The sequence below is a fragment of the Acanthisitta chloris genome, unplaced genomic scaffold (genome assembly GCF_000695815.1).
Source record: "Acanthisitta chloris isolate BGI_N310 unplaced genomic scaffold, ASM69581v1 scaffold26888, whole genome shotgun sequence".
Classification (NCBI taxonomy): Eukaryota; Metazoa; Chordata; class Aves; order Passeriformes; family Acanthisittidae; genus Acanthisitta; species Acanthisitta chloris.
In genome coordinates this window covers 17468-38638 of record NW_008689079.1, presented here as the reverse complement: position 1 = coordinate 38638, position 21171 = coordinate 17468, and the positions used below count along the sequence as shown (strand labels likewise).

Genomic DNA, 21171 nt, shown 5'->3' with positions numbered 1-21171 from the left:
AAGACAAGAAACTGAAGGCCTGGCCCAGACCCAGAAGCTGCGGTCACTGCTATTGAGCCTACCTTGTATGTTTGGAGTTCAGCTTCACTTGCTCTGCCAGTGGCTCTCCTCTGGTTGGCTTATGGTGGATTTTCATGCTTGCAGCCCAGCACATATCCAGGAACAATGCTGGATTCTTTCTCCATTTCAGACAGCATTATAAAGTGTTCTGTCAGCTGTCTGTCATTTGCTTATGTGTTGTAACATTCATGCTTGGTGTATTTCTCATAAATCAGGCTCTGAAAACTCATTTGGCACTATTGATTTGGCCTTTTTTCCTCCTTGAAAATATCCATCAGTTCATTAGAAATTCTGATAACTTTTCTTTCAGCTATTTTTTTTGCTTGCTTCACTCTGAAGCTCCCTTTTCCATGTTGGATGCCACTGCTGACTGCATAGCCGCTTTTCCTGTTACTCATCCCCCCCTCCTGAGTCTTTGAATCTTCTTTTTTGTCTTCAACTGTGCATCTGAATTCTGAAGCTGCATATGGTGCAGGATTTCTAAAATCCAGACTTCATTGTCTGCTGCCCTGCTGAAACTGGTTCCCATAATTTTGAATCCTGGAGCACACCCTGCCCACATCCAGATGAGCAGCCAGCATCACCTTCCTGACATGCTGCTCTGCCTCGCAGTTCATCGAGTGCTGTGTTCGGATGGTACAGGCCATTTGCTCAGTCCAGGCACCTGCTCTCACTCCTGGCTGTACCAGTGCACCCCACCCTCTGCTGTGCAACTCCAGAGACCCACCTGCTTATATCCTCCCCTGTCCCTGAAAGACTGCCATATGTGTGCGCATAAGACCATTGCCAAACTAAACCATGAAAATATCTCCTTGTGCTTTTCTTCTATAATTTAACATGATTTAGAGCCATAAAGGTTGTCTGGCTGGTTCCTGCACTCTCACTGCAACTGTGGTGGTCATATAACGTAATCCTTTCCTCCCTTTTTCTGGCTGTCCCCATTAATTTTGTTGATTCATGGCATTAGTGTGTTCACTGGGATATTCCTGTGCAATGTCCTTATTTACATACTTGTTTTGAGGCCTGGGTCTTGGAGTTCAGATTCTCCATGGCAAGGAACTTGCATCCTGATCTGTGTACCCAGATTTCTATGACTGGCATTTCTATAGTTGTAACATGTTATAACAGGGCAATTTCCATTTCTGTGCTTTTGTTTCTTTAAAGTGTTTGTTTCAAGGGATAAATTAAGAAAATGCAGCTTGATTTTTCCTGAAGGTTATTGAGTATTTCCTGCAACCACAGCTTTCCCTTAGCTAACACTCACAAGGCCTGAAGCATTCTACAAGCTCCAGTGGTGTCTGTAGTTGTGATTATTTGTCTTTTTATAATTATTCACTTGAGAATAGTCCTGTATCTGCACTGTAGATCAATGGAGATGTTTAAAAGCCAATATTTTTCAGGGTAATAATGGCAATGATTTTTGTTTAAAATGATGTATGTTTTAAAATTAGACATGACAACTTACAGGCTGTTCTTGTAGCGTCTCCATGACTCCTTGCTTGTCAGGCCTTCATATTATTTTAGAATTGGCTAAATTGCAGAAATAAATATTTTAAGCCTGTATTCAGCACATCAGTATGAATGCTTTGGGCTTTTCCTTTGTACTGTTCTCTGAAGCAAGAACCAAGCTGGATTTTAACTTGCTGTTTTCCACATTGTATGAACCTCCTGAAGACAGGAAGGTGACCAGGAGAAAATTTCTTCAATTTATTGCCTGAAGTTTGTTGATAGATTTTTTTTCAGCTTTCTTTTTCCTGAAGTGGATGATGTGGCTCTCTTAGCATGTCATTTTCAAATCTACAGTGTGCGTATAGTCCCTCTGCTTGGAAACCATGTGGCCTGGGCAAGATTTAGGTTTGTGTGTTCCAGTGTCAGATTTCAGGACCAAACAAATTGGTTTATTACTATGTTTGTTTGATAGTTTGAAGATGTTTCCCTGTAATTTTAAGCAATGTTTTATACTGTCTTCTCTTTCAAAGGAGAGAGGAGAAGCAAAGGTAGAACAAACATAGAAGTATGTGGTTTCAAGCTACAGAGTGTTTTCTCTGTATAACTGATACTTCTGAAAATCCTGAAAAAAATACAATCCCATTCATGGGATGCTGCCTTGTTAAAGAGACAACCTGACTGGGTCTTGCTTCATTTCCTGAAGCCACATTGGTGGGGAATGCCCTTGACAGTGTGAGCACCAGCTGCCCATACTGATCAGGGACTTATTTCATTAACTGCAATCCCAGAGGTTTAAAATTTATCTAGCAGCGTGTTAAATTGCTCTTGCCATCCTTCCTTGCCCTTGAGCTCTTCCTGCTTGTCCAGGCTGGCACTGTAACAAATTAATCTCTCATGGCAAAGCACACTGAGCAAATGTCAAAAGACTGGGCACGTGCTTTCGTTTAATGGTATCCCATCACTAATCATATCTTCACTTGTTTCTGTAGCCCCATTCTGGAGGCCTTTGGAAATGCCAAGACAGTTTATAACAACAACTCCAGCCGCTTTGGCAAGTTCATCCAGCTGCACTTCTCTCAGCATGGACACATCCAGGGAGGCCGAGTAACTGATTGTATCCTTTGCTTCAGTGCATGAGAAATAGATGGAGTGAGTGACGATGAGGAGGAGCTCAGTGTGGATCAGGAAATCCCTCATCACAGTTTCTCAAAGGCAGTTTATAACTGTGGGCAAATTTGCAACTTAGTGTTTGCGTTGTGGCTCTGTAGCACCTAACTCTGGAAACCGTTTACCTAGGTGCTGGATTAGGTAGGGACATAGTTTGACTTTTCACTTTGGTAATCTCAACACTTGATAGTTAAATCCCTGGAATTTGCTACCTTGGAAGATCCCCCATGTTGATTGCATCCTGTTTGTTCCCCATAAAATTGTTTCCTTATGTTAGGTCTGCTAATGAATTTGTGATTGAGAAAAGTGAGACCAACCTAAGAATCAATATATTCTACACAGTACTTGGATGCAGAAGGGAATTATGACTCTGTTTTGAGCTGCTATCTCCAGTGGACCTTGGAACCCTAACTGTAGAATCATAGAATATCTCAAGTTGGAAGAGACCCATAAGGATCATGGAGTCCAACTCCCTGCTCCTTGCAGGACTACCTAAAATGAAATCGTGTGGCTTCTTGTCCAGATGCTCCCTGTACTCTTGACAGCCTTGGTGCCATGACCACTTCCCTGAGGAACCTGTTTCAGTGACAACAAGGGCAGTGAAGACTGGATATGGTCAAATTATGTTGTGCCGTGACAACTTTCTTCCTTATATGTCCTTATATCCCTCTGCCAAAGGCTTTCATGTATCTTTTGTCTACATGAGGCAGGTAAAGCTGCCCTCGCTACATTTCTTGATGCTGATGTTCAAAGCTGCTGATGACTGCAAACCACACCAATTTCCACTGGAGTAGCAGCCAGATGAATTTACTACTGTTGTAAATAACAGGCTTGGATTGTTTAGTCTCTGCCCTTTGTGTTGTTGGAAGATGAAAGATAGCAGTCTCTTGCAGAAGCAATGAGAACTGATGCAAGACCTACTGTGTGCAATACAGACTTTCAGATTAGAGTGGCCTCTAATCTTTCTAGGTGTCCCTAGTGTGGCTCATCCTTTGTTAGGTTACCTATGTTCTATCTGACCCTGCCCTTTTAAATATCACTTTGGTACATCATGCCTCCTTCGACAATGAGTAGTGAGGAGGATCTGAGATGATGTTTAGGACCACTCTTTACCTACTTTCCAAAGTGTCAGTTATTTAATGATCTGTTGCTTGTTACAGGGTTCATCACAATGTGTCTGGAAGATTCTTTGCCAGTCATCAGGAAATCTGTACATATGTCTCTTGAATGTTTTTTTTTTCCTTAATGTGCTGTTCAGATTTACTGGAAAAGGTAGGTGTCACCTCTACTGACTGCTGGGTGAGCCCTCTCCTCATAGTATGGTGGGGCAGTACCAGATCACCTCCTGGATGATGCTGTCTCCATCACAGCATGTAAAAATTAGCTCCTTAGATGTTACTACTGCATCTATCCTAACTGATGAAGAGGTGGAGGAATAATGTTTGTTCTGTATCTATCAGAGCCTGTTCTCCTGCCTTTGGTAAGCTCTGTGCATTGTAGAGAGACTCCAAGAAAAAGCTGTTTACCAAGGGGAAAGGGAGAGAAAATAAGTACCTGGAAACCAGTTCCACAGAGAGGAATATGGGGTACAAGTCCAAATGCAGACACATCTTCTCTGATATAGTTTACTTTGGACTCAGGAACTCATTGAAGAGCAGGGCCAGAACTAACAAGGTTCAGTTTGTCCATGTGCATGCTCTTGAGTTCAGACAAGTCTACATGCTCAGTGGCACAGCTGCATGTGAGAAAATCTTGATGTAGAACTTATTCAGACAAAACCATCACTACACTGGAAGAAGCCCCTCTTGTGCATTGGCCCTGGAGATTTACCTGTATCTCTTTGCCTTTGCAGCCGCAAGTCAAATATCTTTCTACTGGCTACTCCTGTGTTCTTTGTTTCAGAACAGAGTGGTACACCAAAACCCTGGAGAGAGGAATTACCACATCTTTTATGCTCTGCTAGCTGGTGTGAGTGGGGAGCAGAAAGGTAATGCCATTTTTCTGGAATATGGCTCTGTCCGCTTTCCATTCCAGCATGTGAAGCAGGTGTTAGTCAGAGCATGGGTATTTCAGATACTTAAGATGTAACTTTTTCTTGAAGGCCATATGGTGATTTTGTGTGAGACAGAAAGGGGGATTGAGAGAAGGAAGTTGAGGATGACAGAAATGCTCTATGAGAAAAGACACTGCAGACATTCTGAGCTGGAGGGAAAAGTCTGCAAAATGATGAGGTAATTAAACTGGGTAGAGGTGAAGGAAGGGTAAAGAGTCTTGATTTGGCTGCTGATGGGAGCTGTTCGAGGAGTTCAAAGGTTGGACTGACAGACATACCTTTACAACAAACCTTCAGTATAGGTAATAGGAGAGAGAAGAATTAGAAAGACCAGCAATGTAGTGGAAGGGCTGGAGCCAAAACATGTCTAGATTTGCACATGGAGAAGGGAGAGGTGGGTCTAGAAGAGGGCACACAGAGAAAGTGGCAGCTGCAGGCTGTGGACAAATCCTCTTTGTAGTGCAGCATCTCCTTAACAACATTTGTGTCTACCTGTCCCAGGCACTGCTGAGCACTGATGGTCTTGCTGAAGAGGTCAGATAGGCAGGCAGGAACCTGTTACAGTTGCACTCTGGTTTTGAGGGACTGGGGAATTTCTTTATGCTTTTGTTCTGTGTGTTAGGATAATCAGAGGGAAGAATTAGTCCTGACAGAGTGGAAGGGAGTAGGGAGGGCTTCAGTTCTAGGGAGTTCATGCAGGAATGGCCACATAGCTCAGTTCAGAGATCTACCTAAAGCAAAGGAAAATACTGAGGACCATGATTTTCAGCAAGTGCTTAGGGAAAACATACAAAACAAATTCTTTTCGTCAGCAGATCTCTGCTATTCTTCCCCGTCTCCGTCTCCAAGCTGGTGTCCCTGACTGCTTCACTTCCCCCATCCGTAATGTGGTTTTGGCTCTTGATCATCCTTGTCTCCTTTCTCTGTAGATCTTTTAGTTCTCCTCTGTTCTTTTCAAAATGGAGGATCAAACCTGCAGATAGAGTTTAAGATGTAGTTACACTCCAGATATGTACAGAGACCTAATTCTCATTTTACATTTAGTTTTGTATTCCTTCTAAAACCGAAGGAACTGAACTATGTTCAGTTTTTGACTGCTGCTCAGCACTGAGATGTCTTCAGAAATCTGACTGTGACCCTGAGCTCTGTCTCAAGTGATGATATCTAATTTAGAGGTCATTACTCTACATGTATAGTTAAGACTATTTTTCTGTACACTCTGAGATAAAATTAAATTATTGGGTTTTTGGTCAATTCAGTATTGAGATATTCTTATGTGACTCTGCAGCTTGAAATTTGGTTGTCCTAAATAGTTTTGCATACTATCTGCACGCTTTGTTAAGTACACCCTCCTCTTCCCTTTCCTTGTGCATTCACTGTCTAGGTGTGGTTTTTGAGGTGTATGAATTCTCCCTATGGTAAACATACAAAGTTTTGTGGGACCAAGATCAGAGAATTAAAAGGCTGCTTGCTAAATAAGTTGTTGTCTTTCTTCTGCCTCTTGTTCTTCTATTGCAGAGAGCCTCTCCCTCTCTGAGCCAGAGACTTATCGCTACTTGAACCAGTCTGGCTGTGTGACTGATGAGAACCTGAATGATGTAGAGATGTTCAGTAAGGTCATGGTGAGTCCAGTCCTACATCCTCCTGAACTTTTGTGCACAATCTCATGGACTAAACATGTTGCATAGTCTAGATCTCGCAGGCAGAATTTATTTGCCCTAAGCCAAATGGTGTTCAACAACTCTGGAAGTTAGCTCTACCTGTTTATGGTAAAAACAAAGCTCAAAAAGTGTTTTTAGTGTACAGAAATGGGGGAATTTGGGAAACAGGATGAATAACCATTTAGAGTGATGGAGAATTTTGGGGAGTATGAACCCCACTCTCCACCCCATAACAGTTCCAGGACCAGAGTAAATTAAGTATATTATATGGATCCATCCTTCAGGGAAGAAAATAAGGGAGAAGGTAGAAGAAATCTAGTAACATCTGGATTGTTGCTGCCAGTGTTCAGGGAAGGATTTCCTCATGTAGGCACAAACATGTTCTTCCTGTGACAGACCAGCAATGGCAGCAGCAAATGCCCACCCATCTTAGGTGGGGATAGAGTAAATGAAGGAGTGAATAGGAGACAGAAGAGGTCACTGACAGGTGTATAGCTGAAAGAGGTGCTGTGCCATCCCATTTCCCTTTGATTCATGGTGACTGTAATTCTGAGTTTTACATCTTACCTGGGCTGGACCTGAATGTGGTTGGTTGCATTGTACTTGGCTGTACATACAGCCAACATTAGCTGTGTGCTTTTGCATAGACTGCCATGAAGGTGGTAGACTTCAGCACTGAAGAAATCCGAGACATCTTCAAACTTCTTTCTGGCACACTTCATTTGGGAAATGTTGAATTCATGACAGCTGGCGGGGCCCAGGTTACAACAAAAGCAGGTAAGTGGGACCCTAGAAACTTGGTAGACCTTGCAAAGCTCCATAAGGCCCCCAATAAAGCTCACTCCATTGTCCTTTTTCCCTCTGTTATGCTTGTCTGGAGTGCTTTTTCCAGCAGGTTTCCTCTAGTTTAACCCTGCAAAAGCATTGCTACAGGATGCATGGCTCCAGGGCACCAGCATGATTTAGTTGGGCTGTGGCCCTGTGATCCATTTGTTCTCCTGGATGTTCTCAGACTGAGTCCATAACCTCGCAGTTTCTCTTTTGTGTTGAAAGAGATGGAAGAAATAGGATCAGGGAAAAGTCTGACATAAAAGTAGTCTCTAAGAGACTTTCCCCCATCTTCATTTGAAGCATCTGCTAGTGTGCACTCTGTTACAGTTATCCAATCTGAGCTGAGCTGGTGAAGTGAATCCTACACAGACAGAAGCAATAAATATATATTACAAGTGCTTCAAGTCTTAAGTTAATTGCCTCTCTTCTTAACATCCAAGTTTAGCAATCCCATGTTCAGGTTTTACTAATGTGCCTTTAGGAAAACATATCTTTTCATGCAATTAATATTTTGCTGGTGCTGAGCTTTGCACAGTGCTTTGTTCTTCCTGTGGTCAGCAGAGAGACTGACTTATATGAGCGTCTGACTGTGGCCCACAATGGGTACTGACTGCATCAGACTGGATATGTGAGCTTACAGATTTGGGTATGCCCAAAAAGAATTAAGTAAAGGGTGAGTGTGTTTTGTGCTGGGCTTTAGTCACTTGCCTTGTAGGAGTCCCTGGAATTTCCTCACTGAGCTGCAAAATATGGATCCCTCATGAGTGATGGGGATCCATGCAGGAATAAAACATGTGTCCTCCTTTGTTATTAGTGCTGAACATTGCCAGTGACCTCCTGGGCTTAGACGCCTTTCAGCTTTCTGAAGTACTGACGCAGAGGTCCATGATTCTGCGTGGGGAAGAGATCAGCTCCCCTCTCACTGTGGAGCAGGTAAGTGTCCTAGTGTATGCTACTGCTTTTGCCACTTCTGCATTTTCAGGTCCTCTGTCTCCCTCATGCATCACCCATTTCAGTTTAGGGTTTCCTGTTTCCTCAGGTATTTTGCCCTTATTTGTAGGTCAGGTCCCTGTGTTGACTCTGCTCTTTAGGCCTTGCAGGGCAGTTCACTTGCAAATGGCAATGCACAATACTGGTTTTAAGTCACCTTCACTCGCCAGGAACTCACCAGGTCATGCTTGTCTCATGCAGAAAGTGCATCAGATGCTTTGTAATAATTGCACATGTGCATGCTTTTACCTTGCAGAACTCCCAGGTTATACTGCATTTACTGGAAAGTAAAAGCTTGAACACAGTTACCATGAAACATCTGGTAAATGGTATGTCGTTACCCTACAGTAGCTTGTTTCTGTACCCATACCACCACAAAAGAGGACCAAATAAACTGACGTGTAGCTCTTGTGGTGTTGCTGATCACTTGAGGGCACTCTTGGTGTTTTAGGTCCAGGCACAGATAATTGTAGAAAATCTTCTGCCATTAATAAAATGCAAGTCACTGGAAAACAAGGAATAACATTAGTAGGATGGAAGATGCATCATGTTATAGCAAAATGAACATCTGTAATGGAAATCTTGTGCTGGCACAGACTGCAGAGGGTTATCAATCCAACGCCTACATTGGCAGAGAAATCAGAGTTGCTAGGCTCTGTCTGACGGATGTCTGTCTAACTTTCCTTCAGATTTCCCATGGAAGGAATTTCACAGCATCTTTAAGTATCCAGCTTTAGCTGCAGTGGAGTCTGGAGTTGAAAAGATTTTCCTCATATTTAGATTACCTTTGACATCCCAGCTGTCCACCTTACAAGCTTTGGCCTCTGTGAAGTTTTTCATGTGGTGTTCTCTTTTCTAAGCTAAACAATCCAGTTCCTTCAGTGCTTCCTTGTAAGTAACTTTCTAAATCTCTTCGTCTTCTGTCTCTGTTTTCCCACATCTTTCAAGAAGTGGAATGCCCCTAACTGGGCACTGTATTCAAGCTGAAATCTCAGCAGTGCTCATTATGGCAGAGTAGTTCCTGCTTTTTTTTTTTTTTTTTTTTTTTTTTTTTTTTCTGTGAAAACACCTGCTAATGTGTCACAAACCAAGCTTTGCTTTTAAGAAATGGTCTCTTTTTTTTGCGTAGTCTGTGACCTTTTTTTGCAGTGAAATTGTGTAAAAATTATTTTTCAGCCTGTAGTCTGTAGTAGATATCCTCAGTACCCAGTACCACAGTTTCTCTTCTCAGCTGACTGTACTAAATAAGCCACATCTTTCTGTAGCATTGCACAAGGTTGGATAACAAATAATACTTTGTACAGTCCATAGCAACAGTGTGCAGTTGTAGGATTCAAAAGAGGCTCCCTGAACAGAGCTTTCCCTGATGGTATAGCTGTTCCTGACATTTGTGTGTTGGAGCCCACACTTACTGCTTGCAGCCTAGTGAATTACTAGGGCCACAAGAAAATTATGACAGCAAGTGGATACTACCATTTAGCTGTTTTCACTAGCTGAGCTTGTTGCACTGAACACTGAGCCTGTCAAGGCTGTTGCCGCTTAAACTCTCATGTGCTGTGCCCACCTATTCCCACTTGTCATGGGAATGTGTTGATGGAGTTGCCAGGGATTTCTCATTATGTAATGGCTCATTACCCATCTGAGCTTTGACATTTCAGTGAGCTGAATGGGTCTCCTCGCCTGAAGGCAGGCAAAACTAGGAGGATGAAAGGAGCCTTTGAGAATCTCATTTGAGCCACATTGTGGAGAAAGTGACTTTGCTTACAGCTGGATGGGGAGGTCCTGTTCCTGGAAAATGAGTCCAACTTACTATGTAGCTAGAGAACTACAGAGGCATCTCCTTGAGGGCATTCTCAGTCCCAATTAGTAGGACAGATCATCTGATGGAGAGAAGAAATACCCAGAAAATATGTGTGTGCCCATGCTTTGAAATGTTCTCTTCTGTGGAGAGGAGTGGTTTCTCTGTATCAGCTTTGAGCTGCTGGAGAGGAGATAGTATCCAGGCAGAGAAGGGAGGAGAAAACCAGTGAGGTTAGGTGAAACAGTGAGGCTGGGCCTCAGAAGCTTGATTGAGGGGGTGGAAGGATTCAGAGGCTGTTGGCCTGTGCCATTAGCAAAGCAGAGCAGAAGAGATCATGTTATTTGGGCTTTCAAAACCGAAGGGGATGAGGTTGCATTTAGAAGATCTGCCATGGCTTGTTGGGCCTGTTGAAGGAATTGCCCTGGTGTCACAGGCGAGACAGAGGAAACAATTGATCTAGTTACTGTGGTTTATTTATGAAATGATGAGATTGCAGCTTTTACCCTGCTTGATTATTTCACATACTTGCTCACTTTCCCCTCAGCATTACGTTCTCTAGATGTCAACTTCTTTTCCCAGTCGGGAGTTTGCTGCTTGTCCAGGAGGTTGGGCAGAAACTTGTGTGGGTTCATATTGTGTAGCTGCAGTTTCCAGTCTCAGGAACTACCAGCCAAGTTCCCTGGGTATGGCCTGTCATTTGTCTCCACATGTCTCTGATTTCCAGGATCTTTCCTAACTTCCAGCATCTTTCTTCCAGTCATGATCTTTGCCGTCTTCTCTCCTGGCCCCTTTTTCTACTCTGAGATCATGTTGTCTTGTTGGGAACCCTTATTTTTGTCCTTCTCTTCTTTCCAGAACCCTAGGCTCTGGTTTCCCATTCTACATAGTATATGTGCAGAAGGACAACACGTGATAAGCATCTTGATTTGTGGTTCTGTCTCATGGTTCTTTATCAGTTGGAGGATTTGCGGTGTGCTGCTTTTGTTTGTCCAAGTATTATCAAAATTTGCAACCAGCCCATTCCTGTTACCACTATCAGGTAACAGGGTTTTGCTTGAGATACCAGAAGTTTGATTTTGAATGCTCATCCGCATGCTTACGTACATACACCCAATTATCTACTGCCTGTTAGTGATCACAATTTAAGGAGGTTTTTTTCTACCTATGACACTTGGTTATGATCACTGCATAGGATTTTGGGTCAACTCCAGAAAAGTCTTTCAACCCATGATCTTCTGGGACATGAGTCCTGGCCGGCCTAACTGATTCCAGTAGGATAATGCTGTTTCCAGGAAAGTTTTGGAAAGGGGATTTTTGAGGGTAACTTGGTGACAGAATACTCTACTAAATCCTGCCGTACTAGTTTTTGGAAAACTGAGTGGACACCCATTTGACAGCTCTACTAGGAGTATTGACCCATGACACCTTGCCTGTCGCTGCAAATGTTGGCTCAGGTGACTGTTGTGGGCTTAGCTATGAGGTATTTTGCCACCTTCCCTGCCACAGCAGTTGTTCCAAAAGATGTCACTGATTTTGCTAGTTCCTTCAGCCTCTCAAGTTCAGTTACCCAAAGGTCATACATGACTCATCTGTGTGTGGATGGGCTATTTGCAAACTTTATAAATATAAATACTGTACTATACACAGCCAGTACAGAGGCTGAGACACCTGAAGAGGAGTGGAGGAACCTGAAGACCCATAGAGATTCGTGTGCCCCTTATGTCTTCTGTTCTCTTTGTGACTCATTTTTTTCTCTCTGTGTTTACAGGCAGCTGACTCCAGGGACTCTCTCTCTATGGCGCTCTATTCCCAGTGCTTTTCATGGCTCATTAGCAAGATTAATACAAAGATCAAAGGAAGGGAAAACTTTAAGTCTGTGGGAATCCTGGATATCTTTGGCTTTGAGAACTTTCAGGTCAGGATTTTGTCTTTTGTGGGGTGGGTTGGTTTTGGAGATGTCGATGCATATAGGAAGGAATTTTGGTTGTTTTGTATCCTGTTTACATAGCATAGGGCATTCTGGGATCTCTCTACAGCCACTTTCCCCTGGAAGCAGCAAGATATATTTAGCTGCCCATTTCTGCCACCTGTATTAATGTATGATGATGTTCAAGGTCTGGTTTGTGACACAGACTCTAAACAGATGTACTGTGATAGATAATACTGAATTTTTTACTTGTATGCAAATTAAATATCCAGATTCTACGTGTACATTGTTTATTTACATCTGGTTTGCCTCGTGGAGAATGCTGTGTCTAATGGTTCTGACTGCAACTGATGAGGGATGTATGTTGAACAGTCATATAGTGACTACTTAGGTACTTCAAAGAAGAGAAAGCCCAGTGACCTAACACTTAGGAAATTATATTTCTTTCTTCCAAGAAGAGAAACACGATTGTCTTTAGCATCCTTTATGCTAAAGCATGATTTAGGTTTACTGAATTAATTTTGCATAAGCTACAAAAGCTGTTCTTCTAGTGGACCTCCCCATACTGTCCTCCTCATGTCCATCTGACACCCCTTGCCTCTGTTCTTGAGCTTTATTCCAGGTCTGGCACCTTCCCCATTGCTCTTATAGATTCTTCTAGAGCCCAGGGACAACAGTGTTAAGTTTTATAATTGTTGTGTCTTCTTGCAGGTGAATCGTTTTGAGCAGTTCAACATTAACTATGCAAATGAGAAACTCCAGGAATATTTCAACAAACACATCTTCTCCTTGGAGCAACTGGAGTACAACAGGTGACAAACAGAGGGAGTGAGGCCCCTATTACTTTCATGGAAAGTAGAATGGAGGACATCATTCCTCCTCTGTGCCATGCAGTCCCTACCACTGAGGCAGGAGAGACAGCTGGGCCTTAGTGCAACCCTGACTGTGGATATGTCTCAGTAAGCATTGTCCATGTGCTTTGCCAGCATAAGTCACTTGTCTCCAGGCAAAAGCATTCTCCCTTGTAATGTTTAGAAAGCCCAGATTTCCTTCTGTCTCTCAGCTGAATGGGCAGTTCTTGGGCTTTAACCCATTAGAACACATGGTCACTGGGCTTATTTCTGACTTCAATGATGATTTACCTTGGGTAGTGGTGGTGTTATGCAGATGGAATCTTGGTGTGCAAAAAAGGAAAGCCCCTAAAGATGGTTAGATTCATGATTCTTTCTGTCCTAGAGATTCCTATGCTGTGAAAAGGGCTCTTTTCCTCAGCAAGGAGATTTAAATCAGGCTGTTTCCTGAGCCTGGGGCCTTCTGCACAGCTGTTCCTCTGCCGTGGGCTTCATATTGGATTGCATTTTGTGAATTACCTGGGATGTTCTAGAGTATTTCTGCTTCTAGAGAAGGCTGCTAGACAAATACTTCAGTTGTTGCTCTGAAACAGAAGCCTTTATGCTTGTGAATGAAGCAATTGAATAGGGTCAGTGAGGGCAAATGAGAGCAGCCTTGTAAAGGGAGACAGTTGAATAGGCAATTCATTAAATTCTAAAGATTACAAAACTGCAAGGCTATTTATGCTCACTTCTCAGGCTAGTTCCATTGCAGGAAGCTTGTGTTAAGAATGGTATCATCATGACAAAAGATTTTTTTCCTGATGATCGCATAGAAGTTAAAGTTCTGTGGCTGAACTTTGGAAAGAATGAGAGAGTGTTATTATTGATTACACATCAGATTATTCTAGGGTGATGTACTTAAAGCTCATCTTGCACCATATAAGCTCTGCTTCCTCAGGTTTAGTAAGTAGCTCCATGTATTTCATCTTAATGCTTTGAACCTGGAAGTATGAAGCCTAGGCAACAGCTCCACTATCTGCAAAGTGTTAGCCTCCACCTGAAAGGTGTCTGTATGAGAATGTCAGTAAATAGCTTCACACATAGCCTGTAGTCTTTCTTAGATTCCTGAGTAAGAGTTATTCCCAGGCTTCTCTGAATTCTGAAAACAGAAACATCCTGTATTATGGGAGTATAAGAAGGTCATAAGAGGGGAAAAACACATTCAGCAGATTTACAGAATTTCATGGATGATTTTCAAAGCACAGTTATTGCACTGCTGTACCCACATCAGCTCCTGTTTTGAAGGATGCAGGGCCAGCCTGTAGGCCCCCTGCATGTCAGGGCAAAGCTTATCTGCATCATTGTCTTCAAAACTCTCCCTGAAAACTCTCTCCTGTCTCTTCTTCTGGTGGACCTATGAATTGTGGCCTTCTGGCCGATGTGCTTCAGGCCTGCTTTCCAGATTGGTGGGTCAGCAGTTGACTCTTGAAGCTGTGCAGGTAACTCTCCATCACTGACACAGCTTGGGCTGATGCTCATCACTCCTGAAAGAGCAACTGCAGTTTTAAAATTCATATGAAATTTGCTAAATGACTACAAGATCATTCTAAATCGCTGGTATAGATAAGAAAAGCTGTCTCCTACTTCTGTCTCCTTGTGTTAGCAGTGCATTGTGTCCCTTATACTTTTTCCTCAGCCATGGCAAAGCCTAATTCCTGCAAATTGCCTTGAGTTCTGGGACCGCTGCCATGTTCAGCTCCTTCTGCTCTCCTACACCCCAGGGCATTGGATCTTACATGTCACATCTTTGTTCTGTTTGTTCTTGATCATCAGGGAAGGGATAAACTGGGAAGCCATTGACTGGATGGATAATGCAGAGTGCCTGGACCTTATTGAGAAGGTAGGCAGTTTCCAGGGATCACAGTGGGGACTGCTGATTGTCTTGAGACCTTGCCTGCAGTTTCCTGGTTTTAAAAGTAGGTAGTTGCTTAGATCCTCTTTCTATAGTGGCCTGGCAGAAGTATGAGCTGCTCTAGCCATAGTCCAAGCTCAAGAAAGCAGACCTCTTCTTATTGTCAAAAGTAAGCTTTAGACAGGGATTAGCATGTAAGTAAAACCTTAAGGTGAATTTTTTGTAAAGAATCTCCACTTAGTTCTGCTTGCTGAATACATCGACTGGCCAGAATTCTGCTTTCAGCTTGAGCTTTGCTGGGTTTAACTCAGGGGTTATTGCTCAATGGTCTGTTCAGATCTCCAATTTTTGGCTCGGTGCTGTGTGGTTAGAGCTTTTTCTGACTGTAAAAGTCTGTCTCTTGTTTGGCTATAGAAACTGGGTCTACTGGCTTTGGTGAATGAAGAGAGTCGATTCCCCAAAGGCACAGACAACACCCTTCTGGAAAAACTTCACAGCCAGCATATGGTAAGTAAGAAAATAACCTGGCAGGCAAATGATCAGTATGTTAGCCCCATCAGCATTTCAAAACCTAAAGTGAAGGTTTTGTTGATGTAAAATATGTGCTTTGTGCAAGAATTTAAAAATTCCTTAGGCCCAAACCTGTGAGTATTTAATAAGGCTGCACTGAACAAAAAATAGTAAGTGAAGCAACCTGAGAATGGTCTCTTGTGCACATAGAGAAGTGGGAGTGTGCATTCCACAGGCTGTGGGTAGCGGAGGTTCGAATTTGTAGCATGGGATGGAGGTCAGGTTCTGCTGGTCTGCGACAGGACACGAGGCAGCACCCCAGGCACAGGATGCGGCTGCACAGTGTGCATGGTTTCTCCTGCCAGCTGACTCACAGCAGTCTGCTCCAGAGCGTGTCAAATCTGTCTCCTGGGGCTGGGGAGACGGCTTTTGCCTCATGACTTTTAATGAAAGCTCTCTTATTGTTCCTAATTAATTAAATTCTTTCATCCTCTTTCTTGTGTTCTGGACATAGGAGTGGAACGGCTTTTTCATGCAGGTCAGAAAGTTATCCTGGGGACACAGAAACCCCAGTGAGATCACTGTAGCAGTCTCTTGCCATGTCTCTGGTACAGCCAACACTTTGTTCTAAATAGTAAATAGACTGAAAACAAAGCAAATTAAAGCCTGTAGCATGGACTTATGGAATAATTTGCCACTTTAGTAAGAACATTCTCAACCAATATGTTTCCTAGTCCTCTAATTCAGATGTCATCCAAGCCTGGAAACATACAAATTTGTGTCCTTTATCTGCATTTAAAAAAAAATTCTCATATTTCATATTTGCATTCTAATTCTGCTAGTAATACAACTACAAACTGCATACAATAGCAATGATTTTTGGTTGGCTACTTAAACGCAACTTTGTGGAAATATTTCCTTTCTTTAGGCTTAAATCAGGGCCTTCAATTTAGTCTGCTGTGGCTTTGCCTTGTATTATGGGTCAAGGAATGTAAGAATGCCTGATTTACTTTTTTTGTTTTTTATTGTTGTTGGTACTTGTTAACTTTTAATATAGAACTAATGAATATTTTTAATGCATCACTTATTTTGAATTTTCTTTCTGAACTGTCCCAACCTCTTCAGTTTGTTTCCAAATGGAGATATTTCAAAGCTCCTCTTTCTTTCTACTGTTTATCTCTGAATTTGTCTACATATTTTTTTCTCTATTCTTTTCTGAGATAAATAATCAGACCAGAATGCAGTTCCCTTGGTAAGAAGGTACCTGTGGTTTATTGTACAGCAGCATGAGACTGACAGTATTATTTTGCATTCTCTTATGCCCCACAACATTTTGGTTGCTATTTTTGGTGATTTCTGTGCATTGACTAGCCTTTTCATTAAGCTGTTCATAGTGTCACCTCTGTCTGCTTTGAGGGGATAGCAGTTAATGTGGAACCCCAGAGAGCTAACAAGAGATCAAAGAGGCAGAGTAGCTGAAGTACAGGGAGGAATGATGAAGAAAATAATGCTCTAGGGTTTGCATTTTTTGAAGGCACAAGTGGTTTTTGTACCAGTTAAAGTCTCTAGTGCTGGCTAGAAGAGCTCTGGAATCCAGCCAGCATTGCTGGGAAGCCTGAAGAGAACAAGTCCTCTTCTCTGTATTTTCTGTGGATTGCAGTAGTCTTAAGGAGGAAAATCATAAAGATGGGATTTAAGAGAATATGACCTCTGATAGATCTGGAGAGAGGAGCAATAGGTGAGATAGAGGAAGGAACCACAAGTGTTGTAGGCATGGATGAAATATAAGGGCTTGATAGAGAGGGAGAGAAGGGTACCAATCCACATGAGAGAGCCAGTAACATAAGTTTGGAGTGGAAGATAGGGAAATTTGCAGCTGGAAAAAGATGATTGGATGGATGAAAAGGAAGAGCAATGAAATGGGGTCAATATGAAAAGGGAAAAAAAGGCAACAAAAAAATGTTCAGTAGCACCAACAAATGAGCAGTGTCAGAAGCTGTCCACCCAATGCTGCTGAAAGAACTTGAAGATGAAAGAGCTGAATTATGAACAGCATTTTGCTCTTAACATCAAATTTTCTTTGTACTTCTGTCTGAGATGGTGAGGAATTATTTTAATTTTTAGAAAGTATTATAGGAATTTATAGGTCTATAGTTTGTATTTCATTATTGGGTAAATTCACAGAATGTAGATGGTGAGCTGCCTCAATGGAGAGAGGCCTGTAAGACAGTGTCTCATATGAGCATTGAAGTGGCAATTTCCTGCTGCTTCACAGGGCAAGGCTGGACTGAGAGGGGCCTTATGAGACTGGGTTGTAAAATGAAGATGAAAAGCAGTGTAGATAAATACAAAATGGTGTGCCTGAAGGAAAGCAGTCCCTATTTCATCTTTGAAATGATGGCCTCTGAACTGACTGCTGCTCTTCAGGACAAAGTCCCAAACAGAGGCTGTGATGGATAGTGCCATGGAAATATCAGCATAGTTCTCAGCAGTACCCAGATGAAGTAGTAGAAATTCTTAGGATTCAAAGAGAATAAAAGCAGAAAACATTGTTATGGCATTGTATAATCTATAGATCACCTGCACTTTGAACTGTGTACACCACTGGGCCACTCTCTGCTCAAGAAGGCTAAACAACAGGCTTCAGTGTTACAGAAAATTATGTTGAAGGGACCCCGCAGTAGTGTGGAGAGAAGATGACATGGGTGTGTGTGTGTGATGGGTTTAACATTCACACATGGCCTTTGGAAGACAAATGGCACTAACCCAGGCTTAAATCCAACCAGTTGTAGTTATCTGTGTGGTTGGCTGAGAGCTCCCTGTGAAAGGACACACTGGATGCAAGAAGTCTGCATGGGTTCAGATGTGAAATGGGCAAGTATTTCAAAGAGAAATCCACTTGGTGTTACTAGATAGGCAGGTTGCATAGAAATAATTAGAGTTTGAAGGAATATTTAGGGTGAAAGTATTTTTTTGCTTTATTCTTACTCTACCCTACATAGCCACTGCTCAATGCAGAATACAGCTGAATAGATCATTGGTCTTGAGCAGCATGGTTGTTCTTACATAGTTAAAATCGTTTTCATAGAACAGAGAAAGTAGGGAGAAAATGAGAGAGTAGAACAGTTATTAAGAGAGAGGAAAAATTAATATTGAATAAAGGGGAAGAGAGGTGCAAAGCTAAAATATAGAGGAAGACGTAAGATTGGTATGATATTTCCTTCGACAAAGAAAAGGTGTGTAGGTGTTCTGCAAAGCTGCCATCTTCCCTGCATCCTGATCCTGTGTCCTGCACCACATGGTTTGTGTGGAGCCCAGTCTCCTCAGGTGTCAGACACACAAGAGTTAACATTTCATCCATAGCATGCCTGCTGAGCCTTGATTCTGCAAGCCCTTGCTCACATGAGGAATGCCTTGAAGGGCTGGATTTTTCCATCTTATTTGAGTAATATATTTGTAATGTAGCTGCAGATAGCTGCAGTAGATGTGGTCAGGCTCTGCAATAGCTAAGGTCCTTGCCCATCCCAGCCTGGTCATAGTCATGGCAGAGTTCCTGACTGAGCCTATTTATTCTTATACCAGCATTATAAGATGACTTCGTTTTCTTTCATTTCAGAGCAACCCCTACTATCTGAAGCCTCGGGTAACAGACCATCAGTTTGGCATAAGACATTATGCAGGGGAGGTAGGTGTTCATGATGTGTTTGTGAGATGATTGGTGTATCTTGGGCTAGAGGTCCTTGATTTTAGATTCCAAAAATTAAGAATATCTCTGAGCTGTATGTTTCTGCACAGTTAATGCCCCATACCGGAGCACAACCTGTGACAGGTTTAAAATGGCATATCATTCTCCAGTACTATATTCTTCAACTTGGATATTTGAGTTTCTCAGTAACTTTTGGTTTGGGGGATAGACTCCTTACTTCTGTTATTCATGTTGTCCTTTCTTGGACATTCAGAAACAAAACCCAAAGTAAAGGTAATAGGGAAAATCTGACTTTTGAGAAGGAGGAGAAAAGGCTAAATATCTGTTTCAAAAACGTAAAGGGCCCTAAGCCTTCAAGGTTAAATGCTGTTCTTTGTTGTGGAGAGATATGAAGCAGATGGAGGTGTGCCAAGGCAGGACCTACATATAGAAGAAGGGCTAACCTCCTCCTAGAATTGTATCTGCTGAGCAGTAATGGTTGGGAGGTCAGACCTCTGGCTGGCATACCCCATTCACTTCACTCTCCTGAAGTGAACCTCACACCTTTGCAGAGGATTTTCCCCCACACCCTCCCCTGCCAGGCAAATCTCTGCAGCTGTTTCACTTGGCTCTTGTTTTCGATGGGGTTTTTTTTGTGTTTTTTAATCAATGGCTAAAAGCCACTTTCTTGATGTTACCTTCAGAACTGTGGAGCTCCTTGACCCCAAAAATTTCAGATCTTGGCACATACTCTCATAGTTACTGTGTAGCTCTGCTGGAGGTCTTGTATACTGGCATGTAAATGTAGAAGTGCTTAATGGTTTGTATGGCACCATTCTACTGGCTCTGCCTGTGTTGCAGGTGCTGTATGATGTGAGAGGCTTTCTGGAGAAGAACAGAGACACCTTTCGTGATGATATTTTAAACATGCTGAAAGACAGCAGGTATGCATGTGAGGAGGCCACATCTGTTGGGCTGGACTAAGCCACATTCATGTAATAACCAGACCAAGGAAAGCAGTTGGTTTTGCCAGAGCATCAGGCATCATTCTTAATCATTCTTCTCTTTGTGCTTAAGTGTCCTGGCAAAAGAAAGGATATCTGGAGAAGTCAGATGAGGCACAGATTTAATCAGGACTCTTGTTGTCCTAGTTTTGAAAAGAGCTGTAAAAGCATGACAGAAATTCCTTGAGGCAATGTTGGTTTTCTCTGTCCTCTCTTCTCCCTTTCCTCTTCTTCGTCTTACCTCCCTGTTTCAACAATGGCAGATTTGACCCTGAATGAGTCAAGGCTCTTTGCCATGCTGTCAAATACCAGCCCTTGTACAGAGGCTGCTTGTTTTCCAACCTGCTTGTTTGTGGAGATCATCTGCCCTTATCCTGAGCCAGACTAAGCTGTTGCTGAGGGACTGGCATGGCCCCTAATATTATATCCCAGGGCTGCAACATGACCCTAGAGAAATGAGCTGATTTTGATCTTGAGCAAGATCTGGAAAACAGAAATGGGACCTAGTAGAACGAGGGAAGCATTTAATAACATGGTGGATCGTAGAAGTCTTTTGAGTAGCAACTCTACCACGTGTATTGCCTTTGGGCTCCAGCCTGATGAGACTCTTTCAGAATTGTGTCTTTTCTGAAGCATGCTGCCGTGTGCACTGCGAGCAGCTTTGAAACAATCTGAGGGAGCTGAGAATATGAGCTGCTCATAGCTGTCTTGTTTGGACAGTGACATCTGGGGAACATTTTACACAGGGCTCAAGGCCAGAATTGTGGTTGTTATTGTCCAGCATAATAGAAGGACTCAGGGTTTTTCAACAAGCCAGAAGGAAAATCATGCTAGAGGCAGTCGTAACAATAAACTGGCACAAGCAGTGCTGGAGAACTTTGTGTAACTTTGCAAGAACCAGCACCATTGTCTAAGAAATGGCAAAATGGTGGAAGATTTCCCCAGAACCGACCTACACTGAGGGTAGCTCTAGAATTCCTCTGGCCATAGAAGATCTGTGGTTGCAATTTCATGAGCATGTCATGGGGGTTAGTCATGTGAGCTAGGTCAGAAGGGTGTGACACCACCAGTCTAGCTGGCACACCTTCAACATAGTTTTGCCTGGGGACATGTAGCTCAAGGGAGGTGTCCTAGCCAGTGCAGAATGGAGACTTTCCTGTGTGTAATATCCTGCTTGACACTGTGAGATGGGGTTTCTTGCTTTGCAGCTGAGTGTGGCATACAGGAGAGCCCATGAGTTCTAGGCAGCCACATGGAAAGTATTCATTTCCTCACTGAAGTGCCCAGC

The 21171-nt window shown here is 42.7% G+C and overlaps 1 protein-coding gene across 1 annotated transcript in view; it reads left to right on the top strand.

Moving 5' to 3' along the window:
- The window catches only part of LOC103808512 (unconventional myosin-X-like), a gene marked incomplete at its 5' end in the record, with an annotated part of 47201 nt that overhangs the window by 12422 nt on the left and 13608 nt on the right, over nucleotides 1-21171 (top strand). Inside the window, 12 exons of the mRNA XM_009081302.1 lie at nucleotides 2499-2623; nucleotides 3935-3948; nucleotides 4579-4663; nucleotides 6248-6351; nucleotides 7038-7167; nucleotides 8036-8154; nucleotides 11781-11927; nucleotides 12651-12751; nucleotides 14606-14672; nucleotides 15099-15191; nucleotides 18811-18879; nucleotides 19741-19823. Of these exons, the coding sequence (XP_009079550.1) occupies nucleotides 2499-2623; nucleotides 3935-3948; nucleotides 4579-4663; nucleotides 6248-6351; nucleotides 7038-7167; nucleotides 8036-8154; nucleotides 11781-11927; nucleotides 12651-12751; nucleotides 14606-14672; nucleotides 15099-15191; nucleotides 18811-18879; nucleotides 19741-19823 (1137 nt within the window). The remainder of the gene's footprint in view (nucleotides 1-2498; nucleotides 2624-3934; nucleotides 3949-4578; nucleotides 4664-6247; nucleotides 6352-7037; nucleotides 7168-8035; nucleotides 8155-11780; nucleotides 11928-12650; nucleotides 12752-14605; nucleotides 14673-15098; nucleotides 15192-18810; nucleotides 18880-19740; nucleotides 19824-21171) is intronic.